Consider the following 25,638-nt stretch of genomic DNA (forward strand, 5'->3'; position numbering starts at 1 on the left):
ATAGGGCGCCCAGGCCCTGCTGAACACTCCCCTCTCCCAATTTACAACCATGACTTGAACCCATGCTCGCTCTGCTTTGCAAACCAGCAAACAACTTGTGCAACCAACTGAGCTAAGCAACTTGTGTAGCTGATGGATTTATAGTGAATAAAAAAGGGGGACATTGCCCAATTCATATCATTTTCGGCTTTAATCAGGTCAGTAAACTTTCTTTAATACTGGTTTGTAATTCTGGAAGTGAGTGTGTTCGCACTCAATGTCAATGCCACATCCCACCACCAACAACAAGTAATATTTCCATATTGGTATGCAGTATTCTGTCAGAAATGGGTTCTTGGCACTCTTATTTTTCCCTTCTCTGATGGAACAATCTCAGACAAAAAGTAATACGTTTGATGCTTTATAGCTCCCACTGGCGTCAATTCTCTGACAAGGGAACACAGGCAAGCTGCTACCAAGCCTTACAGGTAAGAATGTAAGGATTTGAAGCAGGAGTAAGCCGATCGATCAATTGAGCCTAGTCTGGAATTCAGTAAGATCACAGCTGATCTGATTGCATCCTTTAACTCCACTTCCCATCCTAACCCCCAATCCCTTCTCAATTAAAAATCCATCTTGAATATGTTTGATGACTCATCTCTGATTATCTGAGATAGACAATCCCAAAGATTAGTTAACCTGTGAGAGGTTAAATTGCTCCTCACCCCTATTTTAAATGGGAGACACTTGCTTTGAAATTGTGCATCCTTGTTCAAGATTCCACACCCCCCACCCCAAATGTAAGCATGTATCTATTCTCTCCACCCCTCAGAATTGGAAATGTTTCAGGAAACTGTCAATCACAAAAATGATTAGAGGACAAATTTACTCAATCCTTCTGACGAGTCTGTGGACTTTTTGTTAATTACTGAAGTAGAAGTTATAAAATGTTGCATAATTCTTTCGTCGATTAGCGCAAAGTTTGACTTTTTTTATAAAGAACATTATCAATCTCCCTGGAGATCACAACAATGAAAGAACTGTACAGTGAATAAAGTACCAATTGGAAGTGTATTCACTGTTGTAATATACTAATTGTAGCAGACAATTTGTACATAGCAAGCTCCCACAAAGTGAAATGTTATAATGCCGAGGTTACCTAGTTTTTTATGTTGGTCAGACCAAACAGGGCTGGTTCGAGTAGAGGAGGGTTCTGAGGAAGGGTCACCAGACCCAAAACGTTAACTGATTTTTTTCTTCCCAGAAACTGCCAGACCCGCTGAGCTTTTCCAGCAATTTTATTTTTTTTCCTGATTAGATTAGATGCGGAGAGTTGGTTAGGGATTCTATAACATGGTCTCAGGATGTGGAGTCGGCCATTTTGGAGCAAAATGAAAGAAAATTTCTTCACTCAAAGGGTAGTGAAACCTGTGGAATTCTCTACCACAGAAGAACATGGAGGCCAGGTCACAATATATTCAAGAAAGAGGTACATCTTGAAATATTAAAGTGTCACGACCCAATAGCTTTCACATACATTTTAACTACCCCCCCCCCCCACCACTCCCCTGGCAACATGTCTATCCTTGGCCTCCTCCACTGTCAGAGTGAGGCCAAACGTAAACTGGAGGAAGAACACCTCATAGTTCGCCTTGGGAGCATACAGCCCAATGGTCTGAATATTGACTTCAGCAGATTCAAAATCTCTCCTTCCCCAGCCTTATCTCATGCCCTACCTCCCTGACCGGCCCTAACCTGCCCATCTTCCTACTCACCTATCCGCTCCACCCTTCCCACTGAAGTGCCAATTGGAAGTGTATTCACTGTTGTAATATACTAATTGTAGCAGACAATTTGTACATAGCAAGCTCCCACAAAGTGAAATGTTATAATGCCGAGGTTACCTAGTTTTTTATGTTGGTCAGACCAAACAGGGCTGGTTCGAGTGGAGGAGGGTTCTGAGGAAGGGTCACCAGACTATAACACTATAACCCTTACCTGCATCCACCTATCACCATCCCACCTATCTTTCCACCGCCCTACCCTGCTCCCTCTATTTATTTCTGGACTACACTCTCTGTCCCCCGTTCTGACAAAGGGTTTTGGCCTGAAATGTTGACTTTCTTGCTCCTCTGATGCTGTCTGATCTGCTGCATTTGGCCATGTTTATTGGCTTTAAGAGATGTATTTTGTCATATTTTTCTTTTTGAGTAGAAGTTTTAAGACAGAGGTACCGAGCTGTGTATTTGAATCCAATATAGTAAATAGCCTGTGAGCCCTTGAATTTTCTTTTGAGAAGTTGGAACAAAAGAAGGAGCCTAAATGGTTGGTCTCAAACTCTCACAGAACCAGAATGTTTGGTTTTAATTTTTCAGTAACAGTTTCTGGGGTCTTGAAGCCTGATGTGGAAGCTGTTTTTCCTCTCTCTGTTACAGCTAAAAGCTGGGGGTTCTCTTCCTGCTGCTAGAATTGTATGTGAGACAATCTATTTTACTGAATTTTCCTTTGCCAAGGGTGTGTTCATGGAATGTTACTATATATGGGCAGTTATTGTTTAGTAGATAAATAATCTGTTACTCTGTTAAGTTTTCCAATAGAGTTAAATTTTTCCAATTTACTTTTTTTGTATTTTAATTATTGTTTATGAATAAAATGTGTTGTGCTTCACTGCTGGTTGTTTGACCAACTGAACTGCATCTGAAACGCAATACCTTACACTTGTCTTTAAAATAAGGAAAGATTAGTATCTTCTGAATATTTTTTGAGGCATTTTGATCTGGTCCATAACAAAAGACATCAAGGGGTAATAGGAGAAAGCCAGAATATTGCATTGAGGTAGAGGAGCTGCCTTGATCATTTTGAATGGCAAATATGACTCAAAGGTTTGAATGGCCTCCTCCTGCTCTTAATTTCTATGTTTCTATCACTCTCTATGTTTCTATAACTGCACTATCATTTCAGAGCTCATGCCTTAGAGCCTCATGACGGGCAAGATAGAATGAAAGATGCAGGGGAAGTAAAGCAATGTTTATGATTTAATTGGATATAATGATCCCAGGGAGTTTTTCCAAGTTTTTTTCAACACAGTGAAAATCATTCCGTTGTCTAGAATCTCGGAAGTGAATTAGGATTGATACATCCCTGGGAATCCTAGTTGGGGTTCTTATGATTGCTTTACTCTCACTGAAAATCTGTAACTTCAGATATCCTGCATGGAATAATATTTGAAGTCCCCGGACCAGTTTATGCTAAATATTCTCTGAACCTTTGCCCAAAATAAAAGATCATAGGATCTAAAACTTGGCAGGTGGCTGTCCTGGTGTAAATCAGTAAAAAGCCTCATCAGTACCAAAGCATTATGAAGTTGATCATCCAACTAAGGCTTTGCAAAAGCCATTCAATATTTCCCTTGTTAAATGGAATACATTTATCTCTTGTCTGACAAATACATGTTTTATTATCTACTGTTCTCTGTTAAATTAAACTAGTCATAAATAATCAACTCTATTTATATGCTTACAAACTTCAAACAGATTTTTTTTGTTGAGACTGAGTTGCACTAATGGCCAAGTTATGACCTTTGATTTTGTAAGGAAATTTCCATTGTTATCCATGAGATAGCGATCAGCTTGTCATCTGCAAATTAATTTACACATTCCTTTTGATGCAACCACATGAAGGAGATCATACAATGGTGCTTTCAAGATGACACACTTCTACTTGAGCAATCAGGCAGAAAGTTCACAGCTAAAGCCCTAAATCATTACCTCCAATAGGGACATGGGTGCAGTCGCGTCAACACAATAGACAATGAAGCTCTCTTTTTAATGGTGAGCTGTCAATTTGAGCTCAGCAAAAATCTAACCTATTACAGCCCAAGGCAGACCACAAATTCTCATAACTAAGTCTTTGTATTTTGGACAAAGAAAATGGAAAAGCTTATTAGTTGATCCTAATTGAAGTCACATATCTCAGGCTGACATCATGGTGCCAAGTCTTCTGGAGTTTGAAACCATTTGCAGTGTTGCTGTGCCTGGAGCTGCACTGATATGCCAGTTGATAAATGGATAACATGAAACAGGAATTAGCCATCCAGGTAGATCATTGGCTTAATTCCTCATTGGTTTTTAACTGGTGCACAAGCAAGAGCAATTTATCAAATATACATGAAGATTTGGCTTGACTGTGATACATCATATTCAATATCTGCATCAACATCAGAGACCTGGGTTTGTACTGGGAGCTCACTGTGCTTAGGGAACACATTTCTGTATGCGTGAGCAGCTGAAGTAGGGAGTGTAATGAAGGCATTGATCTAACAGCAGATTAGGACAAGTAAATGCAAAACTAGGATCTTGTGGTGCAGGAGTATTGTTCTTAACACTGAACCAATTTCTACCTACCCTGGAGGTATGCCATAACTTCACTGAACAGGTTCATTAAAGTTACTACAATATGAAATAGGACAAATGAACAGTGTAGAAATGAAGAAGCTGAGGAAAACATCTCTCCAGTCATGGGATCTTACAAGACAAAGACCGAATTAAAGAAGGTACATGCAGTGTGTTTTCCATAGGATGGCTTTTCTCTCAGCTACATGAGTGAGGGGCAATGCAATAAATATAGAATGTGCTACACAGTGAGTGAACAGCATTTCCTTTCAGAAGTGAGTGTTTTCAGCCTCACAGTAATTAAAGGAGGTGTTCCTTACAGACAATCCATGCCCCACAAAGTAAAATTAATGAGAAAACTGTCTCAAAGTGTTCCACAATACTTCCCAGCCAAATTTAGTAGATAAATGCATCTGGCAACTTTGGATGCAGTAGGATTTCTCAATAAATGGCCACCTTACCAATTTTTGGGGGTGTTGGTTGGGGGCTTGTTTGCCAGGACACTTGGTAAGGCCATGGAATAATTTCTATCCACTTGACAGGACTGACAGATACTTGGTTTAATATTGTATCCAAAAGATGTCAACTCCTTCAGTGCGGTATTCAAGTGTCCATCTAGATTGGGTACCCCTGTCCAAGCTGGCACATGGATTAACGTACAAACTTCTCACTTCAAGCTGAGATTTCCACAAACTGAGCCAAGACTGACATCAACATTTTACTTTTTGTGTGTCAGGGTTAACAGTCTGAGCAAGTACCTAAGTTATGTCTGAGAAATACTTTGCACTGAATTAATTGAATGATGCAGATTGATTTTTGGCAGGTTTTGAATTAAAACTCAGGCCAAATGTAGTTTCATCAGTTAACATGGGTCAGGGATGAGAATTCCACAGGCTAGTTGCACTGGATTGTAGCCAGAGTCTGGTGTTGCACTTTGACAGCAGAATCTGCCAAAACATGTTCACTCAGCCCAGTTAAATAGCAATTGGCAGTTCTCCAGTGTAAATGTGGTGTAAAATGGGAGCGCTGTACTAGGATGCTTGGAAATTGGAGTACAGCCTTTCAAAAGGCAAATTTAGTTGGAGATTGCACGATAAATATGAAGGAGATTGACTGACTAAATGGACTGTCAGACAGCTCCACTAGATGGCTTATTTGATTTTGTGCCACTTTTCAAGGCATTTCTAACTGGAACATTTGCTGCTACAAAAGGGAGCCAGGATTTGTGAAGAGGAATAAAGAAAGCGCAATTTTGACAAAGCCAACTTGAGACAGAGAATGAACTGGCAGAAGGAAAGAAGTCTGGAAAAAGTCAGCTCAGGTGCTGCCAATCGCTACCCCCCCCACCCGACCCCGGGATTGCAGGCTAACAGCGTAAGAAATTTAATGAGCTAAAGAAGGAAAACCCAGCAACACCAAACTATGCTGTCTTCTTGCACAGGGGAAGGGGAGCAGATAAAGATAACATGTTCCCAGCGAAGGCTGAGGTAAAGAATACACAGGAACTGCAGAAAGCCAAACTTGTGGGTTCTCACATGAGAAGGAGGTCAAAGACGCATAGCCTTATTGGCCAGTCTTCGAGAACGTCTGTGAACTGGGAGACTTGAGATATTACCAGCTGTCCCTTAATTCAAGAACATTATCACCTCAGGGCTGTGCATTCCTGCCACGTGTGCACAGATGTTTAAACACCGGGGATAAGATGAAATAGTGAGATCCAAAATGCAGGATTTGCTTAATTTCTTTCCCTCTCAGCTACCACTCTGTTTACTAGGCTCCTCAGTTTACTTACAACACATTCATGGTCCCTGTTCTAGCCTGACACCCAATGTTTGGCCCAATTACAGGTTATGAATAAATCTCTCAATTTTACACTCAGTGTCACATTTTACAATGCAACATGTCTATTAGCTTTTAGTGACAAACACGATGGAACATTTTCTTGTGTCTATGTAGGTGCTTTGTCTATGCACTTGTGTTTCTACTCCAGATCAAAATCCAAATGGCGTTTCACCAATTTCTGGTTCAAATGTGTTGTTATGTGTTTTTCCTGGCTTGTGACTGTATATTTAACGAACCTTGTGGCTGGTGGCATCAAGGAAAGTTTCTCATTATTGCTGGCATCGGTGGTCAGCTTTATTGAAATTAGCAACAATTACCCATTGAAAAAGTGGGCAGGGATCACTCAATTCTTCTTCTGTCATTGAAGGACTGCAGCTCGACTGAGAGTAGAACAGACAACACACCGCACATTGACTTTGCGTCAGTCTTCACAGTGGAAGACATGAGTAGTATCCCAACAATTAAGGAGGGTCAGGGAGCAGAGGTGAGTAAAGTAGGCATTACAAAAGAGAAAGTGCTAGAAAAGCTAAAAGGCCTAAAAATTGATAAACCTCCTGGCCCCGATGGGCTACATCCTAGAATTCTGAGGGGGTTGGCTGAGGAAATAACAGTGGCTTTGGTTGTAATCTTTCAAAAGTCACTGGGGTCAGAGAAAGTCCCAGATGATTGGAAAATTGCTGTTGTAACTCCCTTGTTTAAGAAAGGATCGAGACAAAAGATGGAAAATTATAGGCCTATTAGCCTAACCTCGGTAGTTGGTAAAATTCTAGAATCCATTGTCAAGGATGAGATTTCTAAATTCTTGGAAGTGCAGGGTTGGATTAGAACAAATCAGCATGGATTTAGTAAGGGGAGGTTGTGCCTGACAAACCTGTTAGAATTCTTTGAAGAGGTAACAGGTAGGTTAGACCAGGGAAACCCAGTGGATGTTATCTGTCTAGACTTCCAAAAGGCCTGTGATAAGGTGCCTCATGGGAGGCTACTGAGGGAGGTGAGGGCCCATGGCGTTCGACGTGAGCTACTAGCTTGGATTGAGGATTGGCTGTCTGACAGAAGGCAGAGAGTTGGGATAAAAGGCTCTTTTTTGGAATGGCAACCATTCATAAGTGGTGTCCCACAGGGTTCATTATTGGGGTAGTAGCTGTTCACCTTATATATTAATGATCTGGATGAAGGGACTGGGGGCATTCTGGCAAAGTTTGCCAATGATGCAAAGTTAGGTGGACAGACAGGTAGTACTGAGGAGGTGGGGAGGCTGCAGAAAGATTTAGACAGTTTAGGAGAGTGGTCCAGGAAATGGCTAATGAAATTCAACGTGAGCAAATGCGAGGTCTTGCACTTTGTAAAAAGAATACAGGCATGGACTATTTTCTGAGCGGTGAGAAAATTCATAAAGCCGAAGTTCAAAGGGATCTGGGAGTGTTGGTCCCAGATTCTCTAAAGGTTAACTTGCAGGTTGAGTCCATGATTAAGAAAGCGAATGTAATGTTGGCACTTATCTCAAGAGGATTGGAATATAAAAAGAGCGATGTGCTTCGGAGACTTTATAAAGCTCTAGTTAGGTCCCATTTTGAATACTGTGTCCAATTTTGGGCCCCATACCTCAGGAAGGACATAGTGGCACTGGAGTGTGTCCAGTGGAGATTCACGCGGATGATCCCTAGAATAGTAGGCCTAAAATGCGATGAACGGCTGAGGATCCTGGGATTGTGTTCATTAAAGTTTAGAACGTTGAGGGGAGACCTAATAGAAACTTACAAGATAATGCATGGCTTAGTAAGGGAGGACGCTGGGAAGTTGTTTCCATTAGGCGGGGAGACTATGGCCCGTGGGCACAGCCTTAGAGTTAAAGGGGGTCATTTTAGAACAGAAATGAGGAGACATTTCTTCAGCCAGAGAGTGATGGGCCTGTGAAATTCATTGCCATGGAGCACAGTGGAGGCCGGGACGTTAAATGTCTTCAGGGCAGAGATTGATAAATTCTTGATCTCACAAGGAATTAAGGGCTACAGGGAGAGTGCAGGGAAGTGGAGTTGAAATGCCCATCAGCCATGATTAAATGGCGGAGTGGACTCGATGGGCCGAATGGCTTTACCTCCACTCCTACGTCTTATGGTCTTATGGACTTTTGGACTCCAGTGGCTGGGACTCAAACCACTGTGATGATAACTGTCCATTTGAGCTCTGGGCATTCAGATAGTATCATTTGGAACCATGCCCCAGGATTTCATCCCTGGTTAAACCCAAACGTTGCACTCAAAGTTGAGCCTATTTTGCTAACATCAAAAAAAAACTGAAGAATCCTCCTGATCTCATCAGAGCACTCGCCCAATTGGCATTAGTTAGTGGTGATAATCATACATCCAGAATTACTGATACCCCTCTTGTAAATTTTTTCTGTGAACTTAAAATTTAAAGCTTCAACATATTCAGTTAATTTTCCTGCTTATGGTGAGCATTGATTCTCAGCATTTTTAATGTGACATATCTTTCTATTCAAACACATGTAAAGAAACAGATAATAAAGAGCAGGTCACATTTCCATAAAATATTCAAAAAATTGGCACTGATAGATCAGAGAAATACATTTGTTTCTGAAGCTCCCGAGTGTCAGGAATTAGAGGTCACGTATATGTTCCTAATGGCCATGGGTTTTACAACACAAAACAACTCAACACTAAAAGGGCAACCTTACAAAGAAGGAAGCAGCAGATGGCTGGTGTCACACATTCAGAAGGCATGCCCTTCTCCATTTGGAGCAGATTTATATTGTTAGCAGGTACTTTCTTAGACATTTAAATCGGATCGTTTTAGCCAGGGAGTTTTTGATGGATTATTGTGGAGGGTATTTCACTCAGCATTTACCTGTTATTTATTTGTCTTGAACGAATTGGACTACTTGAATAGTATAAGGACACTTCATGTTGTTTTTGAATTGAATTGAATTGAATCATTTAATTTCACATGTATTTAATGTAAACATTCAGTGAAAAGTGCGAACCTTCGCTGTACGTACATGGCGCCATTCACATTAATTCCTTCAAGCTCAAGTTCCCTTCCCAACTTCTTAGCATTGTTTAGAATTTAAGGCCAGCAATGCAGGTTTCTAGGACGTGACAAATCCGTCAGCTGAAGGAATGTGGGAGCCACTGGACAAGGTAAGTAAATGCTCTATACAGCACATAGGCCAAGATGAATGGGAATATTCCCCATCCACACCCCATTCCCCAAGCAAATCTTGTATCTTGTTGGGCTGAATATGTAATATACCTAGTCTCCTCTTCTTCCTGAATGACTGTCAAACACTGCACTCTCCTTCTGAAATTCTCATCTTATAACCGCCCCAATAGTTATGCAATGGTTCCTGCTCTCCTCCTCTGATTGCGTTCCCTCCCATTAACTTGTAATCATCGTCAGTTCGCAGTTCTTTGTGATTGCAATTGGTCAGCAACCTGCCTTCTTTCCTTGTAAATATCTGAGTCACCAATCTCCCTCAGCACGATGGTGAAGAACTCCTTCACCCACTGGATTCCTGAGTCGACCAACCACGGAAACTAGCAATTTCAGTTCTAAGTATATAGAACGTAGAACATAGAACATTACAGCACAGTACAGGCCCTTCAGCCCTCGATGTTGTGCCGACCTGTCATACCGATCTCAAGCCCATCTAACCTACACTATTCCATAGTATGTCCATATGCTTACCCAATGACGACTTAAATGTACCTAAAGTTGGCGAATCTACCACCGTTTCAGGCAAAGCATTCAATTCCCTTCCTACTCTCTGAGTAAAGAAACTACCTCTGACATCTGTCCTATATCTTTCACCCCTCAATTTAAAGCTATGCCCCCTCGTGCTCGCCGTCACCATCCTAGGAAAAAAGGCTCTCCCTATCCACCCTGTCTAACCCTCTGATTATTTTATATGTTTCAAAAATATGTTTAAAAAAGACTTCCAGTTTTTGCTACTTCTCCCTTTTTCGCCTTTCATGAAGCTGCTCATGAGTTTCAGCCATTAGTATGAGGAACCACAAAGTCAACCAGAGTTCCTGTCTCTTCTCACGTATTATTTTTAAGGTGTGCAAGGCTAAAATCCATGCAAGTTTAGATATTTTTAGTCAGACATCTGGAACAAGAAAGACTTGAACTCAGACTTTCTAGGACCACTAACACTATGACACAAGACCCCTAGGTGAATATTTTATCACTAAGCCACCAATTCACCCACTTAAGATTAAGCTGTTTTACTGTAATTCAAATACCTCTGTATGTTCAGTGTGCATAGTCACACTTGAACAATAACAATGCAAGTAAGAAGTCAGAAGATTTTCATTATTCATAGCACTGAGCACAAGTGCAAATTTGCATATTCAGGACAGAGGTAGAGATAAGATACAGAAAGCGTGGAGTAAAGGGCAATTCGTTACATCTCATCCCACCCCTTGACCAAATTCTAACAAATATTCTACAGCAATAATGATGCTGAAGGAAATATTAGCTGTCAGATGAAGACTTGTTACCCATTACTTTAAGGTACTGCATATTAGAATGTTTCCTAACTCCCTTTAATGCAGTGTTAGTAATCACATGTAAATATTGTATTAGTTCTTCTACAAGCTAATGAGGCTCTGGTTTCATTCACAGGGATCACCTGTACAGTGTGGATTTAGATGCACCAACTGTAGATGAGATGTACTATAATAAGGTAAGTACAAAATCAACATTAACAACATATTTCTGACAATGGATAAAATTTAAGGCCCAAAAAGCATCAAAATGTTTGACATTATGGATTGTGGTCATTAAGTAAGTGTTGAAATGGTTATTGTGACATGAATTATAGCTGGTCTGTCTCTTTGGTACTTCTTAGATTACAGATAGCATTGTTTCCACACATCTCCACTTTCAACAGTTTTCATCCCTTGCCATTAAGTAGCTTGATGAGAATATCAAGACCACAAGACTTTCTTGTCTATGTTCTTCCCTGATTATTTAACGGATGGTGTAATTTTAGATGACCAATAGCTTTTGCTCAGAATTCTCATCGAATGGTGACTGTTGCTGGACTGTGATTCCACATATTGAACAAATGTCACATTTCATAGAATCTTAAGGCACAAAGTCATTTGACCAATTCAGCCCGTGTCTGCTCTTTGAGAGAGCTATCAAGTTTGTATTACTCTTACTCCTTCCCGATACCACTGCAATATTTTTCATTTTCCAATTTCCTCTGAGAGTTTCTAATGAAACCATTTCTAACAACCCTTTCAAGCTGTGAATTCGAGATTATGGCCACTTATTGCAAAAAATAAAATTCCTCCTCTCCCACTTGTTTTGTTTTGATAATTACTATAACTCCATGCCATTTAGATCTTCCTGTTCACTCGATGAAATCTTCTCACAATTTTAAACTACTCTGGTTGGAAAAGGTAAACAAAATCTCTCACTTCTTTGCTTTTGTCCTCCATACTTCTGAGTACAAAGCCCAAAGTATAATCTTGCTCAGCCACCTTCAAAGATGTGTTTGCGTATACCCCGCAAAGTGTAAAGACTGTGTTTTTTTTTGTATTTTTGATTGTGGACTGAAACGTGAAAACAACTACTGTTGAAGGATTGCTGCACTCTTTAAAAACAAGTAAGCTGACACTCACTGTAAATGCTGTTTACACAGCTTTTTGTTCCCCTGTAGTGGAAGGCTAGTTTTCAGATGAGTTGGAGTTAAGTAGTGTGTGTGAATGGAGCTTTGGCTAGCCACAAGTAGCTGAATGGTTTTGAGCAAATGACCAGTTATTGTTCACAAAAGCCTTTTGGCTGTCAACAACTATGTGATTGACCCCCAGGCAACTGAACAGTTTAGGGGAATGAATATTCTGGGCAGAAACCATCAGACCTCTTGAGAAGAAAGAGGTGTTTCTGCCCTGCATTAAAAAGCATCTCAAGTTGTTGAAGACTGCAACTTTTAATTGATAAATTAAAGACCTTTGTAAGTATGAACCATTCCTGCAAACAACTGAAGTTACCCAAAGAAGGAACATTAAGAAGTATTCTCAACAGCAAAAAAGATTATCTCAGTAATTCCCGAGAACAGGGATTGCTGAAATGCCTTCCCAATCTTTTCCTTCAATCATGACACCTTTTCTTGTGTTTGTATGTATGTGTAAAAAGAATGTTTTTAAGAGGGTTAGAGTATTAACGAGTAGAATTGTATGTCAGTGGTTCATAATTGTTTTTCTGTAGTTAGAATCTATTTATTTGTAATAAATTGTCAGCACAGAAGCCTGGTTCATTCTCTCTGTCATCTTTGTCCTAAAAGATGGGTAATTTGGGTAATTCTGTGTACCTTTTAAAATTGTTAACAATTTGTAATGACTCAGGATGCAGAAGGTGTGATTTCAAGTGTGCACCATTAGAGAGGGGTCACACACTTCTTACTTCTGCTGTACCACTGTTCTTCAATGAAACTATGGGGAACTCAAAGAAAATAAGAACTGCCGATGCTGGAGTCAGAGATGACACAGTGTGGAGCTGGAGGAACACAGCAGGCCAGGCAGCATTAGAGGAGCAGGAAAGTTGATTTCAACCCGAAACATCAACTTTCCTGCTCCTCTGATGATGCATGGCCGGCTGTGCTCCACCAGCTCTATACTGTATTATGTCAGGAACTCAATCAAGTTTGTTGTAGGTGAGTCTCAATGGTAAGTGTGAACAGGCTGACCAAGCACTGAATGAAATCCAAACCTCTCGCAGCAAGGTTCCTCAGAAAAATAAGTTTGCATGGGCTAGAACAAAATGGCCTTTAAATCAGCATTAAATTGATATTTACGCTCAAAGAGAGAAAGTATGACTAACGTAGGAACCAATATGAAATGGCATAAAACATATTGTTTGAGTGTAGTAGAGACTATAGACAATAGACAATAGGTGCAGGAATAGGCCATTCAACCCTTCGAGCCAGCACCACCATTCGTTATGATCATGGATGATCATCCATAATCAGTATCCTGTTCCTGCCTTATTCCCATAACCCTTGATTCCACTATCTTTAAGAGCTCTACCCATCTCTTTCTTGAAAGTATCCAGAGACTTGGCCTCCACTGCCTTCTGGGGCAGAGCATTCCATATATCCACCACTCTCTGGGTGAAGAAGTTTTTCCTCAACTCTGTTCTAAATGGCCTACCCCTTATTTTTAAACTGTGTCCTCTAGTTCTGGACTCACCCATCAGCGGAAACATGCTTCCTGCCTCCAGAGTGTCCAATCCCTTAATAATCTTATACGCCTCAATCAGATCCCCTCTCATCCTTCTAAACTCAAGTGTATACAAGCCCAGTCGCTCCAACCTTTTAACATATTATAGTCCCACCATTTTGGGAATTAAACTCATGAACCTACGCTGCACTCCCTCAATAGCAAGAATGTCCTTCCTCAAGTTTGGAGACCAAAACTGCACACAATACTCCAGGTGCAGTCTCACCTGGGCCCTGTACAGCTGCAGAAGGACCGCTTTGCTCCTGTACTCAATTCCTCTTGTTATGAAGGCCAGCATGCCATTAGCTTTCTTCACTGCCTGTTGTACCTGCATGCTTGCTTTCATCGACTGATGTACAAGAACGCCTAGATCTCATTGTACTTCCCCAAAATCCATTTTGACACAACCTGGTAGCCTCATTATACACAGGGATATGCACCCCCACCCCCCAGAAAAATGAAAAACCAGGAGTGGGGGAGATCTGCTGCCTCATCAGTCTGGACCAGCAAAAGGCATTTGACAGAATATCCTACATTTCACGAATGGATGTACTCTCCAAAATGAAGTTTGGAGAGCGAGTCCATAATTAGATTTGTTAGCTTTACACAAGCATCAACATTACAGTTTCTGCAGTGGTGGGAATTTGAGAGCTTTCCACAAAAATGTTACCCTCTCGCATCTACCTCACACAAGCGCAGACTATGAGTATCTGTGAGCAACTCAACCTTGTCTTGGGAGCCAAGGTAAATCATGACAAAGTATGGCCATGTTATCTCGGAACTGCAGTACGTGGACTGCAGCGGTTCAAGAAGGCAGCTCACCACCACCTTCTCAAGGGCAACTAGGGACAGGCAATAAATGCTGGCCAGCCATTGATGCTCATGAATAAATAATGTAAGTGAAAACTGGCTGATCGAATCCTTTGTTCCTTTCATCATTGACGTTCATCATCCACCTGCCTGAAGGTGCTGAGGATATGGTTCAGAGTCTGGAAGAAACATGCAGCCAAAGTGAGGCATTTAGAGTGATACTTGCTGCCAGTTGTGGGTAAGACTCTTGCTATCAGACACAAGCTGCTCAAAGTGTGAGGTAATCGTCTGGACCATACTTCGCTCCTGCATTGCAGCAGCTACTCCGTCTTCTACCTGGAATTCATAGATAGATCTTATTCTTGGAGACGCCTTGTACAAACCTCTAGATAAAGGTACAACAAACAGAACCAGTATTACTGTTATCCTATCTAAGGCCTTTTAGCCATAGGACACTGAGGGGATAGAATCAATGTAAATCCTCTTGGGGTTGAAAGTTGACAGCTTAGAAGTATCAATTATAAATGTTCTGAGTAACATCCAGCTATGGAAAAAGCTAATTTTGTTTCCACCTTGCGTTGTGTCAACAATGAATGATCACAATTTACTTTTATAATGTTCCCTGCATAAAGTTTACTTTGGGGATGGGAAATGCCTCAGAAAACAAAGGGTGTTTCAGAAAATGTGTGCAATTGCAGCAATTAGGAGTTATTTCTGCAGAGCTACATAATAGATATCATCAGATTTTAATTTCCCGCTGCAAACAAAAGCTACTGAGACCAATTGTAACCTCTGGCAATGCTCTTCTATCGTAACCCCAATGATGTTCTTGTAAGATCAGCGAGCTCTGCCACAAGGCATACAAGCTGATGCTTCTTAGTTTGTGTCCATCCTTTGCTTACTAGGCAGTGCACTCACTGCCTGAGCCTTCCTGTTAAGAATTTATCACAAATGTGCATGGAGTCAATAAGCTCATTCCAGATGCAATTGAAATTGTAATTGGCACACCCTGGTGAAAAATCAGGTTGTATAATTTGCATACCCTGCTCATTAAGGAAAGCCCAGCAGCGCTGATTTAAATAAAGTCAGAATCAGTCCTTGGTACTAAAAAAATGTCTCCATTAAACACATGCCCGACCGCTGGTGTCAGCTGTCAAAATAACAAAAATTTAAAGTAATAATATTATAGATGAATGAAACCCTGGGGAGTTAGATATGAAAAGTTGCTTGTTCTTCCAATCTGGCTCTTGCTGAGTAAATGGAATATCTCTGCTTTGCTTGGCAGCTCCTTGATTTGCTTTGTACTTTTATTTCTCACACCCGCAGCATGAAGTACACGTTGAAAGGATCAAAATTGTTTCAATGCAGCAATGTTACACATATCTCTGTCAGCTGCCCTACTGGCTGTGGCCAGATTAAAGCCTCAACAGAGTTTGTTAAATGGACATTGTGACCTTTGCCAGTTTTCTAGTTTGATGTCCATTGCTTACAATAGGAAACAGGCTTCACAGCAAAGAGGAATTTGTTATAGTGCTACTCACAATACTTGCAGCTGTAGCAAAGAGCTAGCATGGATATGGAGAGATGAATAATCTCCTGTGTTGTAAGCGTCTGTTAATGATTCCACAATGCACTATAGAAAGGGATAAAAACAAATGTCAAGCATGTTCACATCCTATGACCAGACAGCTTTAAGAATTTCAAGCCCATTTCCACTAGACCTAGCAGTTTGAAATCAAAAGGATTCTAGTGATAGGGGATTGGATTTAGAGTGGTGATCGAAGAAAGGAAACACTGAGGGAGGCAAACAGTTCCATAGGTTTGAAGTCCTGGGAAAGAATAACTTGGAGGATAAGATAAGATGAACCTTAATTTCAGCAAAGTAAGAATGCTGAAGAGAAGATGTATTAGTAGGTCTTAGAAGGGGAAGAGGGGAGTTCAGAAAAACAGTGACCCCAAAAATATAAGTAATATGAAGAATAAAAGGATTGCAACAGAGAAGGACAGCGGTTGGGGATTAAGCAAGCATTGCCTATGTCAAGTGAGCTTTTTTTTAAATTCTCCATCCTGCTTCTAAGTTCAGAAAAGCTGTGCAAAGGGTCATGTTAGATTTGAGAACTATAGGCTTTATAAAGACTTAAATATCCAGTTCTGCAAAATCAGCCACATGAAGAACTTACAGACCTTACATTTTAAAACACTCTTGCTTATTTTGTTATTAATGCCTCGTCATCATTCTCAGACTATCTGAAATCTGAACCACACATTGATTATAATTGCACCAAATGAGGCTGAAAATTAAATGGATTAAAAAGGATCAACATACCATTTTGGGTAATGTCTGTCAAATGACTGCAATATGTTTTCTCTCGAGGAAGAAAATGCCTACTTCCTGTTGAATACATTCTCTCTGATCAGCTGCCAGTAATGAGGACACTACCTGTCATCAACCGCAATGTGTCTTGACTGGTGTAGGTTAAGTGTAGTTGTTCCTTCATTCACTCCTACTCAATGCCATATGAGAAAGCATGGATCTAGAAGGGACAATTTATCACAGCAGGAAGCAGTCTTTTCACATACTGTGTACACACTAACCTGTCATGGATCATATTCATTAAATATCCAAAAGGTAGGTTTTATATGAATGCTTACTAATTCCCAAAGGTTATAAACTACCAATTTCAGAATGTTCATTCGGTTTCACATCTCCATTTATCACTGTCAAACCAACCCCCGTAATTTGCCATTGCACATGAATTTCTGAAGTCAATATATCCAATACTTTCAAACTTTCTATGTTATGTACAATAGCGGCCTCCCAACACCTGTATGGAAGAGAAACTGCTTTCGACGAAAGATTTACATTGAGCACTGTAACATGACTGCACTCTGCTGTTTCAAGGCTATGTTGACTGTTTTGTTTCCTAGTGCCCTCCCTCAGTGATGCGGCAAGAATTCTCACTAAAATATTTCTTTCTGATTTCTTTGTGAGTGTTTCAACTCCCCTCTTCACCAACTCCACAGCTGGCCTTAGCAAATGTTTTAAATTCCTTTTAGCGTGCAGCCAAACCTCCAAACAGTTGAAACGTACATAGCTAATTTCTACTGTATCAGTCAGGAATCAATCACCAAGTTTTATGGAGTGATAGAATAAGCGATGTTTTTTGTTACTAATCCTGAGAAAAATGATAAAGATGAAAACATCAAACAGAAATAGATGTACAATGTTGAAAAGAGATCGTGTCCAATACAAAGGAAGATGAATGTAATATACACTTTAAGAGCCTTAGGGTGCCCTTGAGGCAAAAGATTTAACCTGAGACTAGGGTTTAGCTGGCATCTTGGATCATGAGCAATACTGATTGTTTCAGTTATCCTTTGAATTCCTGGTACTCTGATGTTTCTTTTCAAACTATTTTGCCACTGGGAACATTTTAATCATGAAAGACCCAGCGAGCCTTCCTCAGTTTTAAATTCTGCATTCTTAGTTTCTTCTCTTTCTCTCTCTCTCAGCTAAAAGCAACTTCTTGAAATACAAGCTTATTTGCGTGTTTCTGTGTCTGAGTTCACCAAGAATGGATTCCATCAGATAATTGCCAGTGAGGGGTTCATCGCTGACATATGGATATTCCCAAAGGTGTAACTAAAACTAGGAGATGAGGGCCTTCTTGTGTATTTCTGGAGCAGCGGGAGCCCTGCTGTCTGGTTTTGGTGCCTTTCGATAAAACGCTCATGTGTCCTTTGTCTAGACGATATTGAAACTTAATCAGTTGTGGTCTGCTAAAGCTCATGGCCACTTTAAGACAGGATTTTTACTCTTTTTTTAGAAAACATTGTTATGATGCAGAGAAAGATTATTTGGTGGATCATGTATTTGCTCTGACACTTTAGTCCAGGAAAGTCCCAGGTGTTAAATTTGAATTCACAAATGAGTAGTCCAAATATTATATCATTATGACTCTGTGTTTTTGCTCAGCACAAGGCTTGATGCCTTTGCCAGTTGTCAGAGAAATATCATCAGATCAACAACACACAACGACCGAGCCAAGAAAGTTACCATTATCTGACTGAAAAGGATTGAAGGAATAGCCATATGGTATAGCAGTGATGGACACAGTGGCTGTTTTTCAATTAAGACTAGCTTCAGTTAATGAGTTTTGACAACAGTTGCTCCCAGCAGCAAGTGGCAATGAGAATGCACATTACCAGTCTCACCCCATTGGAGCCTAATTCCCTCTCTGTCACTTATACTGGCTTGGGGAAAAAGCAACTTTTTTTTCTCAAACAAGATGGCTAGGCAAAGGGTTGAACTCAAAAATGTAAGATGCTGTCACAATGAAAAAGATTTGGATGACACAATTCAGAAAGTAGTGATTGTTTGACATTAATCTAGAGTTTTAAAAGCCTGTCAAATGTCATAGAAGAGATCCTGCTATGGGGAAAACGTTGTGGAATCCTTTGGAGAAAGTAAAAGCCTAGGAAACATTTAAGAGACTGCTGGACATGCATATGGTCACAGAAATTTGAGGGTGCTTACATGAGGATCAATGGTCGGCACAACATCGTGGGCTGAAGGGCCTGTTCTGTGCTGTACTGTTCTATGTTCTATGTTCTATGAGACGGAAGATTCAATGAGTTTTAATTTCAGCCTATTGAGGACGTAGAGAGACGTCGAATGTTTAGGTCAATGTAGTTAAGAGTTTAGGACCAATTACAGAGGAAACGAGACAGTAGCAACAGCCAGATCATCAACAAATGGTGAGGTTATAGGTTGGAGGTGAGAGCATACTCATTGCAAGAAAGATATTGTAGAAATTATTGAACTGATCTAAGCAGGAGGATTGGGCAACCAAAAAGTTAAAGAAGTAAAACCAGTTAGAAGGGATCTTGAATTTTCAGAACAAATTATCCTCTGTAAAAGATCGTTGTCAATATTGTTCATCGCATCTTTTGGAACTCTAACCTCAGAGGCAGTCAGTTTTTAAAAACTATGAAAACGTATATTTCTCCCAGGTTCAAATCAGCTATAAAAGCAAACACAAATTATCACTTGATCAGTTTTATTTGAGATCCACATGAAGGAACACCGGGGATGGATTAGCACTAAATTGGTTGTTCTGAGACCACACAGAACTCCTTAGGGAGCTGGTGATGCAAAATCCCTAATCTATTGCTGTCCTGCGACAGCAACCTATATTAACTTGGTCTTTGTTAGAATTTGCAAGACGAAGTGTGAAAAAAGCCTGTTGTCAAAATAAACCTGCTGTGTACTCCATGCTGTCTTTCACAGGTGGGATGCCTAATGTCTGCATTTCCAATACAATTTTAATTTTCATGAACATTTACATCATGTTTTTGCAATGAAGTTACAGCATAGTAAGTGGAAAGGAAAAAAAAAGTATATTTCACAGAAAGAGGCATTGAGTGCCCGTGCTGTGACTTAGACTTTGGGAAATGAGATTTTGTTCGGATTTAAAGATAGAAAATTGCAGATAAATGATGTAAACCGTTGGCTTCTCTCGCCAAGCCATTGTAACATAGCAACAATGGAATTGCGGGGAGAAACCCTATTGCCAAATTATAGACACCTAAAAAAAAGCATTGTCTTTAATTATCATGCACTGGCTGAGTTCAACACTGAACAAAACCTGTCATTCTTGGAAATAAATGTGTGGATGCAGAGATAAGCTTTATGCCAGGAAGACTTCCCTTAGCAACTGGTTTATTTCGATGAGACTTACCTTAGCAACAGCCTGTCATTGACAACATTGCCCAGCTTTGTTGCTCGCTGCTCCACTGTCACAGGAGTGGGTACTCTCGTCAACACAAATTCTGAAGTACATTCACTAACTCTGTCATGTCACTGTGTAAATGGAACCATGACAGGCAAAAGTACATGATACAAAAGGTACTATTTACAAAGTTGCACCAGATATGTGGAAAAAGAGATTGAAACATGCTTCCATGTGTGTACATGAACTGGACAGAAAAATATCCATTCCAGTCTGCCATGACATGAGGAATTTTTACTTCCTCTTAATTTGTGTTGTTTCATCATTTGACTTCAAACTAGTTACTTTGGCACTCTGTTCACCAGGTTGTATTGGTGCCTGAACAATTTCAGTTAAAAATTATTAAATGAGCTCAAGTGGGTTGTATTGCTCATTCTATTTCTCCTTTGTTTTGCATAATCTTGTAACTTCGCTGCTTTCTGTCATCTGAATTTTCTTGTGCTTCAGTTCTGTTAATCACAGATTTTACAAAGCGTTTTGAGATCTTCTGTTTCTCTCTGGTCATCAGACTGCCATTCTGGCCCTGGCTGGAGACCTGACAATCCCCAAATGTTCCCACTGCATCCTTTCCAAAGGAAACTAGCATAATTTGTCCCCTGTCAGACACTAGTTAGTCATTTATGATTGTGACATGTCAATGCTCAAAATTCTTGGCCAACTTGCTGGATCTTAATACCAGCAGTGGTATCACTTTCTCAATCAGTTTTTTAAATCAAATTTGCTTGAGCTTATTTTGGCTTGTGAGGCATTGGTTTTCCTCTTTACCTGCTCACTGGTATTTGTCACTAGTTGAATTTCCTTTCTTACTTCAAGATGTCAAGAAGTACTCAAGAGTGACGTTTCTTGGCTATGATTTATGTACATGCTTTCAATTCTCTGACATTTGTTTCAGGGTTGTTTATGACCTATTCTTAATCTTGACAGTAACATTTCCTGGACCATGTAGTTTAACAATTATGGGTTTGAATCTTTGTTTCTTCACCTATGGCATATGACCTGATAATATAGTCATCCTGGTATCAAGCATAAAATTAATGGCATAACCATTGATATGAATTTCTGCTTACCAAAATGAATTGGTTAGATCACCAGTTTCCTTTAGGAACATAATGTGTGTCTCTTCAGTTGCCAGTTGCTCTACCTCATTACAAGGCATGTGATTTATATATATTTTAATGCAATTTATATTAGACCTTCTATTTTGAACTAGTGACATGTGGATTTTGTACTGTATGTATAAGGGTGTTTATTGATTAACTTGTCAGTAATACTGTGACCAACATTTTTTAAACTAGTATGTTGAGAGGAGGAGCCCCTAGAGTGAAAATAGCACTTTCTCGCAACCTCTTTCTAAACTCTTCACAGCTTAATTTTTTATCAGCAGGTTTAGATAAATTGCATCTGATCCCCTCAGTTAAGTTATTGATGTAGATTATACATAGAAAAGATCCAAGTACTTATTCTTGTAACAACCTAGTAGTTAAGACTTGCCATTCTGAAAATAACTAATTTTTTTCCTCCTCTCTTTTTTTATCTGTTAACCAATTCTCAATCCAGGTTAATACATTACCCTTAATGCTGTAGCAGATCTAATGAGGTTACATTGACATTACCAGGATATGGTAGTAACAGGCACTGGGCTGGATTTAAAAGAGAGAGCTCCCATATTCTGGTTTGAATTCATGACCAAAACTGACAGGTCAGTGTGGTGGCCTGCTGTATCAATTAGTCTTCCAATGAATATCGTTTAAAAGCCACAGAATGCATTAAAGTATTTGTATTTTTTACATCCGTGAGAAAAGAATATAATAAAGTATATTAATTAATTAAACTGGAGATATTTTAATATTCATCTTATGACATTGGAGACCCTGTTGTAACTGTTTGCCCAGGCTCAGAATAGCAATTCTGATGACCATTTGTCTGTCTTTTTGTTAAGTTCTGGTTAACACTGAATAGCATTGGATTCATGATTTTCATCTTCGATGCCTTGATGTATTATAGTGAATGAGTCACCCCATATAATGTGAACCGACAGCGGTGTCAAACCAAACCAAAATTAATAACCTTTACAAAGAAACGACACCTATAGTTTTCAACGGTGCTCAGAAATGAAGTCACTATGTTCAAAAATAAATACCGAGAACATGATAGTGCAGATATAAATCTTTAAATTCTCTATCCTTCCTCTCTGACTGCAGCTGAGCTTAGATTTCACAAGGAAGCAGCTCTTTGGTATATTACTCAAATGGCCATTCTAGTTGAGTAAATCAGGAAAAGAAAGGGGACTGGTTACTTACTCTCAACAATTTTATTGCCCTTTTCCAGTTCAGAGCCGTAATGTGGAATCCTACTCCTATACTGGAACATATCACAAAGTTATTCCTTCTCAGTCTCTGTGGCCTTTTCTCATTAAAATGAATGGCAGGTCATCAGCTGCAGCCTTGTCCAATTTTGCAGGATGTGCTCTTGTGTGTTCTGGTAGTCCAAAGATGGACATGGACATCGGCCACTCTACAGCATCTTAATCAAGGAGGCATCTTTGAATATGTGAGCTTTAACAGTTAGTCTTTCAGGTTTTCTCAGCCCAAGCATCTTTAGGAGCTCCTATTAGTCATTGTTAGTGTTTCGCCCTCTCACAACGTATGGTTCTCCTGGTCTGTAGAGCTCAGCATCTCAATGATTTTTTGAGCCATTAGTGAAGAAGGGTGGTGATGAGAGTTTGGCAGAACTCTTAGGCTTCATTGGGCTGGATATATCTGAGGAGTGGCAAACCACACAGACTGCATTACAGATAGGAGATTTTGACTAGTGGTCCCTCAGAAAGACAAAACGTAGTTCATTCAACAGTCCTTTAGTAGCATGGGACAGTTAGTGAGGGGGAGCCATGGCAGTAGTTGCAATATTCTGAAATCTGAGTGTCCTGACAGTCACTTTGACAGCTGCTGTCAAGTAGTTAATCACTGGATTAATAGCCTAGGAATAATGCTTCTAGGCTATTGCCTCTTTCCAGGTTCAAGGTAAATAGGAAGGTGCAGAAAGGTGGGAGGGTGCCAAGTGGGTAGGGGTAGGGTAAAAGGGTGTTTGGGTGCCTGGTGGATAGGGGGGTTTGAATGCAGAGTAGGGGACTATTAATAGCCTAGATAGTGCCACAAAGCCACTGCCTCACTCACTGTCCCAGGTACATGGTACATAGAGTAAATGTGATGTTCAGCTGCTGAAATGGTCGGGTTTCAGATGGCTGGAGCGATAGACTGCCAAATAGGTAGGGTCCCAGACAGGTAGATGATATGGTGCCAGTTTAGTAGAATATCAGATGGGTAGGGATGTGGTGCCAGATAAGTAGGGTGCCATTCTGCCAGCTAAGTACGGTTCCAGCTGGATAGGGGTTAGAGTATTCACTGGCTGGATGTGGACAAGGTGGGCATTTATTACCTATTGCTAATTGCCCAGAGGGCAGTTAAGAGTCAACACGTTGCTGTGTGTCTGGAGTCACATGTAGGCCAGCTCAGATAAGGATGGAAGTTTCCTTCCCTAAATGACATTAGTGAACCCGATGGGTTTTTCCAATTATCAACGATGGATTCATGGTCATCGTTAGGCCATCAATTCCAGATTTTTTACTGAATTCAAATTCCACCATCTACCATGGTGGGATTTCAACCCAGGTCCCCAGAACATTACCTGGGTCTCTGGATTAATAATCTAGTGATAATACCACTAGACAATTGTTTCTTTCCAGGTGTCAGCTAGGTAGGATGTTGCAGAATGGGGAAGGGTGCAAACTGGGTAGCAGGGGAAGAAGGGCTAGTGTACAGGGTGGGGTAAGGGGACTAAGGTCTGACTGGTGGGGGAGGAATGTGGAGTCTTGGCACAGGGTTGGGGAGGGAGGTTGGGTGCAGAGTAAGGAGAAGGAGCCCTCAGGCCCTGGAGATTGTTCGGTCCCAGGGGTTGTTGGGTCATGATCTAGGTTGTGTAAGTGTTCTGGAGGAAGTGTAATTGGGAATTTGTGAGTCACATATAGGATCTGTTGAATATTGGCTCCTGAGTTAGACTATGTATTTAATTGCTCTTAATTTTTTTTCTGAGCAACTATTTTGTTTGAATTCTTCAGAACCCTCCAGATTCTCTGATTTAAATGGAGACTTTCAGAGGGCTCCAGGTATACAGGGATGTGTAATATTCAATTTCCAGAACAATTCCTTCAGAGTATACGACAAGGAGAATCTGCTGGGTCTCCATGCACAACTTTACGCCTGAATAACAAATGTCTGGTCATCAGAAGATCCGAGCCAATGTTCTAATCCCTGGAGAGTCAGGAGTCGGGCTGGAACTACATGGGGAAGATTCTCTGATGAGTTCCTCTTGCCAGGACAGTAGGGGTTCAATGGATAGGGACCAGATTAGGTTCTCATTGAACAGAAGTGGGTAGCTAATTACGCACATTAAAAGACCCAATCAGGGGTCATTTAGATGGACTTGTTGGCACTTTGCCAGCATGGGCCAGCTCTTGCCACATGGGCAGCTGTCAGCTTCATGGCACTGAGAAGGCATTGCTTGTAGGAAGGCCAAATCTCACAGCCCCAAAGAGAGCCTCCCTTATTGGTCTTTCTGAATTTCTAACTTTCTTCCACAAGGATGTCTCCGTGTTGAGATACCCTCTCAATGACCAACCTGCCTCAAGCAGTGCCCCCCTTGAGTGAAAGGATTGCTGAGACCCCAGAGCTGCCAGCCTTCATATTGGACTTGTAGCATCAGCTACCTACCTCTCTTTAATTGTAAAACGATAGGGAAGCCCATTAGGGGTTTGCCACTGGGTGTGTGCTTGTGTGTGTGTTATCCAAATGGTGATGGAGTAGTAATCATAAGCAGGAAATCTGCGAGCGTGTCCTCATCCAAATCAGGAAACTGACCCTGAATTTGGCAGCCCAGCTCCCACCTAATTCAGTACAGACTGGGAATCCAACATGGGAATTTTTATTGCATATAACTTAGTAGTGCAGCTTGTGGTGGATTTAACCACCAAGCCCCTGGGAGAAGTAGACATGAGAGCAGGTTAAAGTCAATGTCAAACACTTCAGTTGCAGTGGATGAAGTTTATTCAAGCAGTCAGGACTGCTCACATCTGTCAAAGCCAAACATGAACGCCAGTTTGTTCACTCAGACATAACATGAGAGTTTTGTTTTAGGTGCACCTTGTGGTGTTGTCACTAAACAGAGAAATGCACAAAATGTTAGAATCTAGATAAGAACATGAGGAAAAAATGAAAAAGAAAGATATGCTGTTTGGATGAAGTAGTGTATTGATGTAGGAGATATACATGGAGGATATACGTTAGCATAGAGCATTTTAGCTGGTTTCTGTGCTATAAAGAGCCAAGGAAGAAAGCGAAGTTCAGAACGGTGGAATTAACAGCGAATTGTCACAGATGAATTGGACTGGCCAAGCAGCCAGATTGTCTGACATTCGCTTACCAAAATGAATCCACGATGGAGATCGTCTGTCTGGGGTAGGCTTCCATGAGGGCCAAAGATAGGGTTACAGGGAAAGTCTGAAAGAGTTTTGGAGGTTCAACA

General features: G+C 40.6%; 1 protein-coding gene across 4 annotated transcripts in view; it reads left to right on the top strand.

Annotated features, from left to right (window-relative positions):
• Window positions 1-25,638, top strand: part of sema6bb (sema domain, transmembrane domain (TM), and cytoplasmic domain, (semaphorin) 6Bb) — a 513,075-nt gene that overhangs the window by 289,011 nt on the left and 198,426 nt on the right. For all 4 annotated transcript variants that reach the window (XM_059638496.1, XM_059638494.1, XM_059638495.1 and 1 more), the window contains exon 4: window positions 10,857-10,917. In XM_059638496.1, the coding sequence (XP_059494479.1) occupies window positions 10,857-10,917 (61 nt within the window). The remainder of the gene's footprint in view (window positions 1-10,856; window positions 10,918-25,638) is intronic.

This window comes from Stegostoma tigrinum, chromosome 30, assembly GCF_030684315.1.
Source record: "Stegostoma tigrinum isolate sSteTig4 chromosome 30, sSteTig4.hap1, whole genome shotgun sequence".
Classification (NCBI taxonomy): Eukaryota; Metazoa; Chordata; class Chondrichthyes; order Orectolobiformes; family Stegostomatidae; genus Stegostoma; species Stegostoma tigrinum.